The 13,753-nt window shown below is 36.2% G+C and overlaps 1 protein-coding gene across 1 annotated transcript in view; it reads left to right on the top strand.

Annotated features, from left to right (window-relative positions):
- Positions 1-13,501, top strand: part of cwf19l2 (CWF19 like cell cycle control factor 2) — a 32,549-nt gene extending 19,048 nt beyond the window's left edge. The window contains exons 11-19 of the mRNA XM_059332050.1: positions 813-917; positions 3,842-3,970; positions 4,459-4,596; positions 9,473-9,685; positions 10,321-10,437; positions 11,287-11,442; positions 11,537-11,617; positions 11,736-11,837; positions 13,140-13,501. Coding sequence (XP_059188033.1) covers positions 813-917; positions 3,842-3,970; positions 4,459-4,596; positions 9,473-9,685; positions 10,321-10,437; positions 11,287-11,442; positions 11,537-11,617; positions 11,736-11,837; positions 13,140-13,280 — 1,182 coding nt within the window. The 3' untranslated portion in view covers positions 13,281-13,501. The remainder of the gene's footprint in view (positions 1-812; positions 918-3,841; positions 3,971-4,458; positions 4,597-9,472; positions 9,686-10,320; positions 10,438-11,286; positions 11,443-11,536; positions 11,618-11,735; positions 11,838-13,139) is intronic.
- Positions 13,502-13,753: the final 252 nt, after the last annotated feature.

Genomic DNA, 13,753 nt, shown 5'->3' on the forward strand with positions numbered 1-13,753 from the left:
ACTTTTTCCTCATTTGACTGTTAATTTAACAATATTACTTGTTCCAGTGTGGGTTTGCAAAGTGTCTTAGAGATGGTTCAGTTGGAAAAAGTGCAATGTAATTAAAGATAATGAATTAAATGTTAATTTTAAACCCTCTGTGAGTGCTGTGGGCTTAAATGAAAAAAGTAACAGTTTCAATGGACTTTTTAATTCTGATTTAATTCTTACAGAGTAGCCTGTCTACTGAGAATTCCACTGTCCGTGCAATCAGGGCAGTTCTTAAAGTGTTCTGCTAATATTTGTCAAACACTGAAGACGACTCTGTGCTCACGACTCGGAAAGACACAACCTCTCATTGTGTGTGCACAATCATATAGAGCATGTGGGGCAGGGACTGGTACAGACAGATGGCCCCTTTCTCCCTTATCATGCTTGCATTGTTTTGAAGCGCAGGCTAATGGTCATAAAATGTACACACAGAGTATCTCAACTTTTTAATCAAAACTATTTATTCAGAATAGAAAATAAATATAATAAAGTAGCTGCCTGGACTTACATAAGAAGTCGGCTGTTTGGTGCTTATGGAAGGCTCTGAAATGCCTTAAAAAATGTACAAACTGCAATTTCTGTTTACATATCTACCAACATCTACGCTAATATATTATTTATAAGATAATCCAGTAACAGCTTCTAACATCAGCCTTTCAATGTATCTGTCAGGCTTTACTTTTATATACTTTATGTACATTTTTAAAAACAGAAAAGAGAAAAATCTTGTACACAGTTTTATTGATTGATTTTGTGTATATGTGCATGCATGTGTGTTTCAGGCCATGGTTCAGAAATTGAAATCACAGCTGGAAGCAGCACATAAAGCCAAAGAGAGCTACGCCGCCCGAAAGGAGCTACAAGCTACAACAGCTAAATCAAAGCAGGTCTGTAAATGTGATACGCAATCCTCACACATTCACTGTCAAACCAATGTAGCTACACACTGCACACAGGCGTAGTCACAATATTTGAAACGCCTCATAGTATAATGAAAGTCAATCAAAAATGCAACAGTACCACATAGGACACCCTCTAAATTTGCCACAAAGTTCAATAGTTTCAGCAACAACTAACCAAAGTCACCCCCCCCCTAAAAGGAATTAATGATTAGTTTAAAAAAGAAAAAGTGAAAAGAGAGGACCTCTTTTTTTTTTTTTTCTTTCTCTCTTCTCTTCTCTCCTTTTTCATGTCTCTTCTAGGGATGGGAATAATAAATCAATGATTGATATATTAATATGTCGATCGCATGGAATTTTTAATCGATCTGTGTGTTTTTTTATTCATATTTTATCTGACTGTGTATCAGAATCACTGAACTGAAACACGCAGAGCGTTCAGTTCTGCGGCCATATGTCAATCAGCCAATGAGCTGAGAATTAAGTTGGATAAAGCTACAGTTTGCAAACTGAAAGTTGCAAAAACAATTCTAAAAAACAGAGATACAAGAGGATTAATTTGAGCAAAACTAGCTTACTGTATCAGACCTTGCTAACATGAATTACTGAGTTTAATTTTATCCAAAACTTATTTAAACACAAAACACATTTAAATATGCAAGATTACTGTGAAAACTAACCTCATGCCTCTTTGGGGGCCAAAACATAAAACATTGAACTCCTTGATAGTATCGTCTCTTTTTGTCCTTTCAAAATCGTCAAAAGCGTCCGTTATCAAAACAGGCTTTTGCATAGTACTGTATATAAATCTTTTATTTTGCCCATGTATGCATGTTTTTACTACTGGAGTATGTATAAAAACAGTGATAAATTGATTAATTGATTGTTATTGTTATAGATAATAGAGTTGGCAGGTTTCTTCTAAATGCCCATCCTTAGTCTCTTCTATCTAAATACTTTCCCCCTGTGCTCATAAGTATGCAGCAATATTTCTCCCAGATTTTCTAAATATGTAACACACACAGGTAAACACTGCAGAGTTTTACATTTTTGAAATCACATACATTCCCAGATGCAGACATGTTCTAATTGAATACATATATGCACTCTCAAAAACATACTAGCACAGGAATAGAAAGAAGAGAAATAGAAGAGACACACATGTAACCCTTAACCTGACTCACACACAAACACACTGAATCTTTCTCTGTCAGATTTATCTGCTTGTTTTTCCTCTCATAGTCTACACACACACACACACACACACACACACACACACACACAGCAGGTTGCAGCAGCATCCATCTCTCTCACTGTGCAGGGAAGAAAAGTGCCTCATACACACTCGTCTTCAGATGAAACTAAACCCTCTTCTGTTCCGTCTCACTGCTTTTAAAAGGAATTTGTTTGTTTGAAGTCTCCCTGCTGCTCGGCTCTTACGTCTTGCTGCCTGTATGGAAACGGCTCCTGTTTGGCAATTTTAGCAGACCCTAATGGGAAACAAATGTCTTTCAGCGTGCTGACGACACTCTTCTCCCAGGTCATTTAGAGTGTGCCCCCGGTGTTTATGTGTGCCAGAGAACAAGAAAGAGACAAATTGAAAGGGAGACAGTAGAGATTATATGTGCCATCCTGTCTGCGTCTGTAGTACAGGCAATTAACAGAGAGCAACGACAGTGCCCCCGACACCTCAGCACTGCTTTATCTCCTCTCTTTGGCATTGTTAATTCCTCCTCTGGCTTCACACACACATTAATGGAAACCTATTTCCGACTCCAGATAACTTTTTAAAAACACAGAGAGCTGGCTGTGTTTCTTTATATGACCTGAGTATTATCATTTGCAAGTTAAGCCAGGTTTATCCCTACTAACTCCATATTATAACAAAACAGGGTGAAATTCTCAGCAACGTTTCTGAGAAAATGTCATAATTCTTGGGTTTTAGTGCACTCATCAGCTGAGAGGCACTTCAGCACTCAAAAAGATGGAGTGCTGTTGATTTGCACTCTTTGGAGATCCTTCCAATCTGTCTTGTTATAGAAGACTTTTGGCTTGTCTTCACTGCTCAGTGTTTTGACTCTTGCTGCCTGTCTGGCTCGTATTTTTGCAGCGCGTGGAGCCTTGAAAGGCCTAACTGTTGGCTGGAGAGAGGGAAAATTCTCTTCTATCATTTTGTTTCTGACAGTCCAGTTTCATTTTCTTGTGACTGCCTCCCATCCTCTCTGCTTCACCCACCTTGTTCTTGTTTCTTATCTGTCCGTCTCTACCTGTCGGGTCAAACTTCAGTCTTTGTGCAACTCATACTTCAGCTCCTCATAACAAGCAAACTTTTGGATCTTTTAAAAAATCTGGACCTGTGTGAGCCGTGTAATTTACAATGAAGCACCAGTTTTATTAGAATAATTGACCTGTTCTTCTGGGTTTTTTTTTACCCAAATTGTTAACATTTGTCAAGAAAAATGTGATCAGCAAATTGTTCATTTTAATGCCTGGTAGAACTCAAGGCACATTTGTTTGGACATATATAATGATAGCAACAAAAATAGCTCATAAGAGATTAATTTAAGAGCTGATATCTAGATATTTTCCATGGTTTTCTTGATAATGATTTTGGTCATTATCAAGAAAACCATGGAAAATGTCTAAATTAAACTTTTATCAGCCATTTTTGTGATATTTGTCCAAACAAATGTACCTTTTGTTGTACCAGGCATTAAAATTAACAAGAAATTCAAGAAAACAAAGGTGTAATAATTTTTCCGTGACTGTATTATTATATTCTTCATTCAAATATCTGTTAAATGCACAAAGATGTATCCATAAAAATATTTAAGTTCTATGGCAACACTTGGTTTTGTGCAAAAAAAACATGAAAATGACCTGCCTGTGTTTTGTTTGTTTTTTTATTTCAGGTCACAGGTCGCTCCAGTGAAGACCAAGAAGTCCTGCTGTTTAGAACAGACCAATCAGGTCGCGCCTGGCCAGTCAACGCTCCCTCTGGGTCCCAGGAGCCGCACGGAGGACGACGCAAGAAGAAAGCGGTAAAGCGAGAAGGATGACGGGTGGAAAGAATGTAGAAAAAACAAATGACAGGGCAGCAGGGAGGAGCGTTTACTACAAAGGAATATAAACATGAAAATATACTGCTGTCACAATAAATCCTGAAATTCATGAGAATGCCGCCACTCAGGACAAAGACAGAGAGGATCCTGCAGATAGCAGACAGACGTATTGATCAGAGTGTGTAATGAGAGCAGGACTCCACTTGATTCTGACTTGAAGCTGTGTAATGTAAACAAAGCTCTCCAGTCCACTCTCTGTTTATGGTTATTATGAATTCATAAAGTGGCTCAGGCTCCTTTACTGTCTGTCTCACCTTCTGTTTCCAAGTTGTCATCTTCTTCTTTATCTCTCACTTTCTTTTGTCCCCCTTTAAAAGCAAGTCATTTTAAATAGATTTAAAATGAGTGTCTTTCCGTCACATCTACCTCTTTAACACACATTCCTGTCTCTTCCCCTCTCTCTTCAGATTGAGACTCATGTTGATGGGGAGCGTGTGCGCTACTTCCAGGATGATGACAACGTGGGTCTGAAGGAGATGGTGAGGAGAGAGAAGATGGGCTCTGCACAGGATCAGAACGCTCTCTACTCCCGCATGGCTGCCAAGGTGAGAGAATGTCTTTATTCACTTACAGTCATGGAAAAAATTATTAGACCTTGTTTTTCTCTAATTTCTTGTTCAGTTTAATGCCTGACATCTCCCATGGTTTACTTGATAATAACCAAAATCATGGTCAAGAAAACCATGGAAAATGTCTCGATATCAGCTCTTAAATTAAACTCTTATGAGCTATTTTTGTTGTTCTCATTATATATTTGACCAAACAAATGTACATTTAGTTGTACGAGGCATCAAAATGAACAAGATAGCAAGGAGAAAACAAGGGTGGTGTTATAATTTTTTCCATGACTGTATATAAAAATGGCTTCATAGTACCATGTCAAAACCATGTCAAAACCCCACAGGTTACCTTTTAAGTTAGCATAGACTTAAAAAAATTATAACAACCTGGCCTTATTGTGCTTACATCACTTATTCCCCAGCCTGGCAACACAAGTTTTTTTTTACAATCTGGCAACCTAAGAGCTGGTGTTATCACTAAAGTGCAACTTTTAGCTGCAATTATGGAATCAAAGACTGTCTGCACATAGCACGTCACTGTAATCAAACATAATCAAAACAACCAGATTGCATTAGTTTCTTTTGATAATGCAAAATGTTTTTTTTTCAAGCATATTTTTATAGTTTGAGCCTCAAACCACACCTGTGTTTGCTCTGTAAGACACAGGAGGACCACTTTTCTGGCCCTAGTGGGTTTTTATATATGAACTTGGTTTAAAAAAAAGTAATTTTATGAAGTCTATTTTATGACCTATTAATTATACATTTTACAAGTATAACTTTGCTAAAATGAAGTGGGAGATGCAGAAGATGGAAGTAGATCTTGGACTTGCTTGTTTTAAGTGGCTTTGTAGGAAAAAAAACCCTTTCAAACTGAATTTGTCAGAACAAATAAAGAACACTTATCCACTGCACTGGGTATCCATTTATCTAAAATACTTTGTGGAGTGATTGTAATCCATAGATTGTATGTAAAAATAGACGACATGACAAAAAATAAAAATAAAAAATAGGTTTTCAGCTCACTTTAAACGCTTAAGGTCACTTGATATTATTTTAGACTTTCATAAAGATCTCTATTAATGACTAAGTATAGTTAGAGAGACAGATTCAGTTCCATTTTACATCCAGAAATCATAATAAGCTCTGATGAATTAATTTCTTATCAAATTCTGCATCTTGCCTCATTCTTTAGCATTTTCATTAGCAAAGAGTTATGGAGAACATGCAGCTAGCTGACAGATATCAGCAGCAGCAGATTAGATCAGCTGTAGCTAAAAACTTGATAAAAATTATGTAATTTTACTCGCCAAATACATCCGGTAGGTTCCCTTGTTTGATCGACTCATCCCCAAGGCAAGGCAAGTTTATAATAGAGAAGGGCTGGTCGATATATCGATATAAAAAATATCGTGATATATTTTTTAATGTGATATGGAATAAGACCATATTGCATATATCGATATAGTTCAATTGTTTTTCTTTCTTTATATAAAAATGCTGCCCTTACTAGTTATATTTATTTCTCATATAAATATATTTATTTCAAAAAAAGATTGGCCTATTTTATTTCATAGGCTATTTTCATTTAAGATATTTTTTTATTTAAATGTGCACTTTATGGAGCTTCGGTTAAAAAAAAGAAGGTACTCTTGTTATACTCCTGTTAGTATTTATGTTCACTGATATAAATGGTTACAATAAAACTACTTGTGACATGTCATATTTGACTTGACTGAACATTTGCTCTCACTTTACGATAAAAATATCTGGATAAATATCGTATATCGATATTCAGCCTAAATATATCAGGATATGACTTTTGGTCCATAACACCCAGCCCTATTATAGAGCACCTTTCAATACAAGGCAATTCAAAGTGCTTTACTGGGGCATAGAAATAAGCATAAGGTGTTAAGAAAAGATTCACACTGCATTTGAAATACAATAAAAACCAAACTGCAAGAACAAGCAAGTACATAGTTACAGATATAAATAAGTTACATATCTAATGTATTTTAATGCTGCAGTCAACAATAATGCTTCAAGACCTGATTTAACTAAGCAGACAGTTTCAGCAGCAGAGATATTCAAGAAGCTTGTTCCACTGGTGCAGAGCATAAAAACTGAAAGCTGCTGTGATATAAACAAAGTCAGATGAAGGCAGACATAGAAATAAGGCACGGCGAAGGTGTAAATCTACTCAGGTGCTTAATGTATGTGTGTTGATGTGAAGGATCACCTCAATTAACGATGTCACGCTCTAGAGAAGCAGGAAAGGCTCAACGTTTAGGATTGATTCTGTCAGATTGTTATGCATCTGGTTCTTCTGTCATTATCCATTCTCCTCCATCCACTACTACTCTTACATCTACTCGTCTCTCTCAGAGCGACTCTCTCTCCTCTACTGTGTGCTTGAAATAGACGTGTAGCAGATGGGTACTGGCATGTATGTGTGTGTGTGTGTGTGTCTGTGTCTGTGTGTCTGTGTGTGTCAGTCTGTCTATCAGCAGTTTTACAGACTGCACTTTTCCATGAGCCGAGACACATTTTTCTCATTCCCTCTTCTCTTTTCTTCTTGTTTACTTCTTCTCTCTCGGTAGGTACGAATATGACAACAAGTAGTGTGAAAAATCTACCGACAGGTGTGTGTGAGTGTGTGCGTGTATGAAAAGAAAGCATTAATAAACAAAGGAAGGGGTTTGGAGGAGTTGCTATGGCAATTACAAAAAAGACAAGTGCCTTCGCTGTGTCCATGTTTTTCTTATCTCCGACTTCCTCTGCCCTCACTCACTCACACACACACACGCTCACACTCATGCACACACACACACACACACACACACACACACACACACACACACACACACACACACACACAATTCATATATTCATTACACATGCATGCATATAAAAATACACCCATTCTGCACCTACAAAGAGTGACACTAAAAATACATCTACAGTTACCATGGCAGGGATTCTATAAATACCAGTTTTATCTATTGGTCAGAGACAAAGTCTGTTAGCAGACTAGCATTGTCTGCAGATTCAATCTAGTGTATTTTTAATAAAACATGAGTAGTGTGCCAGACATATGTCAATCCCTTCCGCTCTCCTGCAGCTACATGCTGCATTCAATATCGGTAATTAAAATTGCATCAAGAATGTGCCAATCCATCAGTAGCTATGTAAAGAAAAATCCTCAGCAGTGAACCTGAAGATGATTTATTATGACCATATTACATCTAATTAATCTACATGTCAGTGTGTGAGAATTAAAACTGCTCTTGGACAAATGCAGCATTGGCTGCTGCACACTTTGGTGCAGTCCTCTGCACGCACTCACTACTACACACACACACACACACACACACACACACACACACACACACACACACACACACACACACACACACACACACACACACACACACACACATTCCCTCCCACACTGTCACTAAACTAATCCAATTTTCACTCTCACTCACACACTCACTCCTACACAGCGAGTCATGCACACACACTTCAGCCATGCTTGCCTCTCGCTCTCACATGCACACAGATTCCAACCTGTTGCCTGGTCGCCATGGTGACAAGACTCAGACGTAGAAGCACCAGAGTCGATACTCGGCATCCTGCCCCACACTGTTAACACACACCAGAGACCAACTTGCATTCAGGACAGTACAGGAACATTACACACACACACACACACACACACACACACAGAATATGGCGTGGAAACGGCACAGACGGTATTATTGCGTCAGCACCTACATACACCAATTAGTAAAGCTTCCAGCCAGTTTCTAAGGACAGGAGATGTCTCTATAGTTGGATGTCCAGAACTTAATTTCCTGTTTTAAGAAGTGCCAGTACATTTAGCACTCTTATCAATAAAATGTATCCATAACTTACTAAAATAAACCACGTATATACAATCACGGAAAAAAATAATATTAGACCACTCTTGTTTTCTTCAATTTCTTGTTCATTGTAATGTCTGGTACAACTAAAGGTATATTTGTTTGGACAAATATAATGATAGCTCATAATAGTTTATATAATAACCAAAATCATTATCAAGAAAAGCTTTTTTTCCATGACTGTATATACGTGAAAGTATTTCTAACTTTCATACAAGGGAAAGAGCCATCACCTAACACCCATTTACACTGATGTGGTGGGAGGAAATGATCTAAAATGATGACTTAGTATATGAAAATAATGGGGAAAAAAGCTTCCAAACTAATTTTTCCAGAAAAAAAAAACAGACATGAGACTCAAGTCATTTGAGCAAAGCCTCATGTAATTTTTTTTTCAAACTGTATAATTATTAAGTTTTTCTCATACTTACAGTTTATATACAGAATTAATCAACAAACAAATAAACAAGTACCACTTCAGCCAAAATACACACTAACGCACAAAATAATAAAAGTAAAAAAGATCATCTTGTCACATAAAAAGACATAAAACCATATTTATACAATTCAAGGGTTAATTGTTAAAGATTTTGGTTATTATCAATAAAACCATGGGAAATGTCCAAATATCAGCTCTTAAATTAAACTCTTATGAGCTATTTTTGTTTTTATCATTATATTTGTTCAAACAAATGTACCTTTAGTTGTACCAGGCATTAAAATGAACAAGAAACTGAAGAAAAACAATGGTTTAACATTTTTTTCCTTGACTGTACTCTAGTGTATTCCCTGTGTTTTTGTTGTTGGAGAAATTACCCCAGATTTGACCAAGAACCCTCTTCTCCCCATGTCTCTCTTCTTCCATGCCTCTCCATCTCCTGTTGTCCCCGTCGTCTCCATTACCACCACTTGTCCTCCACTCCACTCCGCAGATGATGGGAAAGACGGACGGTGACAACTACACGCTGGATGACATGTTTGTGTCGAGTGCAGCGCAGAGGGAGGGTGAGGGGAGGGAGGAGGAGAGGATGAGGAGCAAAGCCATCGAGGAGAGCAGGAGGCTGGCTGCCTCCATGGAGAAATGCCAGCACTGCTTCAACAGCCAAGACCTCCAGAAGCACCTCATAGTGGCAATAGGCCGCAAGGTAAGGGCTCCAGAGGCCAGGGTGTGTTGGGAATCATTAGTCACCTAAAGGAAACATAATAGTCATATTAAGGTTCATACATTGTTTTTTAATATATTTCATGCTTTAATGTTGAGGAAAAACACTATCTTTCTTATGCTACCTATACATCAGAAGACATTGAAAAGATTTGGAAAAGACTCCTGGAAAACTATCAGCTCCCACCTGCTCACATCTAAAGACAAGTGTTTAGAGCTTTTAGTCCCAGCCTAGTCTCACACTGAGATTTTAGACAGACTGTGAATCTTGCAGGTAACTATTTACAAGACTACAACTAGATGATAGATAGAAGAATGATAAAATACAATAAGATAAAATAAAATAAAAATTGAATAAAATAAATAAAAGGCACTGCCCGCACAAAATAAAATATGCACGTACACACATAAAATCATAAAATCAACACTCTACATGTTTATATAAAGATTAAGATATTTAAATATAATTATTTATAATAATAATATTTTCTTAATCTGCAACCAGAGATTTAGAAAATTGGATTAATGTCCTAATAATTGCAGCAGTAAATTGTAAAACCCCTCCGAACTGATGCATTTTTTTCAATTGTGTGTATGTGTTTGCCACCTTGTGTCCAGGTGTACCTGAGCCTGCCTGCCGGAGTGTCGATGTCAGAGGGTCACTGTCACATCTGTCCTCTGCAGCATCACTGCTCTGCCACCGGACTGGATGAGGACATCTGGTCAGAAATGCAGGTAAACCAAGTCTGAAGTCTTCCATGCCTGTTGCTGCACAGCAGTGGTATAATATAATCAGAACCACATGCTGCTTTTATTTTAAAGGTTTACTTCCAACTAGGGCTGGGCGATATGGACCAAAAATTATATCCCGATATATTTAGGCTGAATGTCGATATATGATATATATCCTGATATTTTTATCGTAAAGTGAGAGCAAATGTTCAGTCAAAATCAAATATGACATGTCACAAGTAGCTTTATTGACACCATTTATTTAAGTGAACATAAATACTGTATAACAACAGGAATACCTTTTTTTTCAAATTAAAGCTCCATAAATAATAATAATAATAATAATACATTTTATTTATGGGCGCCTTTCACGTCACTCAAGGTCACCTTACAAACACAGCAAAAAACATTGGATGAAAACAAGAACACAATCGGCTACGTAAAAACAAACAACATAAAAACAAAAAACAGAGCAGAAGTGAGGATGGCAAGGTCAAACTGAAAAGGCTAGAGAGAGAGGTAATGACAAGGATAAAATGCACATTTAATGAAAAAAATATCTTAAATAAAAAAATAAAATAAAATAAAAATAAAAATAGCCTATGAAATAAAATAGGCCAATCTTTTTCTGAAATAAATATAGTTGTATGAGAAAAGAATAATGAACATTACAAAATAACTAAATTTGAAAAACCCTAAAAAAAAATGGAACTATATATATATATATATATATATATATATATATATATATATATATATATATATAGCCCTACGTGTATATATATATATATATATATACACGTAGGGCTGGGCAACTTTTAAAATTAAATCGTGCTGCTTTACTGTCCTCAGCTCTTCCGGCGTACCTTGGTGCGAATGTTTGAGTCCCAGGAGCTGGACTGTGTGTTCATGGAAACACACATGAATCTACGCAGAAGACAACACATGGTGCTGGAATGTATCCCACTACCCAAAGAACTGGGTGATATGGCACCCATATACTTTAAGGTCTGTGTGTGTTGCCTCAAGTTCATTTTGTCTAGTTTTAAACTGCAAAAAGAAGAACTGTGGCTTGAAGTGTGTGGTTTATGTGTTCCATCAGAAAGCCATCATGGAGTGTGACGAGGAGTGGGCCATGAACAAGAAGGTCGTCGACCTCTCTTCCAAAGACGTCCGCCGTGCAGTACGTCGTCTTCTTGAATCTCTTTCTATCAGTCTGTGATATTTCTGCTTTTGTCTGGCTCTTGTAGCCTCCGATCTTATATTTAAATGTCGTTAATTGTTTGTTGAATGCTTCTTAGGTTCCTCGAGGTCTGCCCTACTTTGCCGTAGACTTTGGACTCCAGGGAGGATTCGCTCATGTTATTGAAAATGAACAGAAGTTTCCTCATTACTTCGGCAAGGTCAGTGTGTATTAAGGCCCTTATAGCAACATACCTTCCTTCTTTTTTTAGTACAAACAGATGCATTTATGACGTATATTAAAAATTAAATCGTACATTTTGCCTACAGTTAGGACTGGGTGATTAAATTACTTGAATTATTTTTAAATCATCTTTTATTAATCAATGTATTAAATAATTATTTTGGTTTCCAGCAATTATAAGATCAAGTTAATCCAGATAAAACAATTAGGTTGTGACAGTGCACTGCAATATATTTGAGCTAATTTATTTATTTATGTATTTTTATGTATTATTTTTATACGCTGAATATATGTTCAGCAGTTTTCAGTCGGTTGTGGAACGTTACAGCATATTTGTTGTTATTTATTCTGATCTAATTTATTTATGTATATATATAGAGAGAGATACAGATGTAGTCATGGAAAAAAAATATTAGACCACCCTTGTTTTCTTCAATTTCTTGTTCATTTAAACTAAAGGTACATTTGTTGGGGCAAATATAATGATAACAACAAAAATAGCTGATAAGGGTTTCATTTAAGAGCTGATATCTAGACATTTTCTATGACAATTTCAAATGTACCTATAGTTGTGCCAGGCATTAAAATGAATAAGAAATTGAAGAAAACACAAGGGTGGTTTAATATCTTTTTCATGACTGTAATTGAGCTAATTTAATCATTTTATGTATTTGTATCTAATATTTTTATACACTAAATATATGTTCAGCAGTTTTCAGTCGGTTCTGGAAGCACACTTACATTACAGCATATTTGTTATTTATTCTGATCTAATTTATTTATTTATATGTATAGAGAGAGATATAGATGTAGATATGTGTGTTTAGCATTTTTTTAAATTATATCGTATATATTTTATTGACATTTACTTGCCTATGTTTATATTATATTTTTATATTTTATATATATTTTATTTACTGTGGCACTGCTATTTGGAGTCTGCTTTTAATCTCATTTTACATGCGTATAGTGACAATAAAGGTGTTCTATTCTTCTATTCTATTCTATTATCTCTTTTTAATTTATTTTAAATACGCTTTACAAATTGATTTTTACTTTATTTACAAAATAATTGTGACTATTATTTTTGCCATAATTGAGCAGCCCTACTTACAGCAGCTATACTTTAGTGTCTTACCAATGTTACTTCAAAAGAACAAATTTAAGGATTTCTGTTCTGTATTTCATAGTCATGTTTTTCTGCCATAACAAATTACCGTAATTCAATGTTAATTTACAGCAATGTCTTGATTTGACCACATCCCTCTTTCCCTCACAGGAAGTGGTAGGAGGCATGATGGACTTGGAGCCCCGACGTTGGAGGAAGTTGATCAGAGAGAACTTTGATGACCAGAGAAAAAAAGTCCTCCAGTTTGCACAGTGGTGGAAACCGTACGACTGCACCAAGACTGAAGGCTAGCTGGACACACCCAGAACAAGGTGTGCACTTTGCTGAGGAGTGAAGATCACACACACACACACACGCACACACACACACACACACACAAAAACACAAACACACTGCAGGGCAGATACTGTTTCACTTACGAATTCAGAATTTTATGTGAAATTCCTTTTAGAAGTTATGATGTGATTTTTTTTTTTACTCAAATAAAAATAAATAAAGCGACTTTAAATGAATGTGTTTGTTGTTATTTTTATTTTGCACAGTCCTGCCAGAAATTTTCATTTTCATATCACCATGTCATGACCCTTCTGACCCTCAAGCACCCAATAATGTATTAGTTTTCATGCCTGTAAATGTTATAAATTGGCACTTAACCTGATTAAAAATGTAATAAAACCCAATAATGTAATAACTTTACCAAGAATGTAATTAAACATAAGTAAATGTAATGCCAAATTATGTTATTGGGAATTCATAACATTTTT

Source organism: Centropristis striata, chromosome 4 (assembly GCF_030273125.1).
Source record: "Centropristis striata isolate RG_2023a ecotype Rhode Island chromosome 4, C.striata_1.0, whole genome shotgun sequence".
NCBI classification, from domain to species: Eukaryota; Metazoa; Chordata; class Actinopteri; order Perciformes; family Serranidae; genus Centropristis; species Centropristis striata.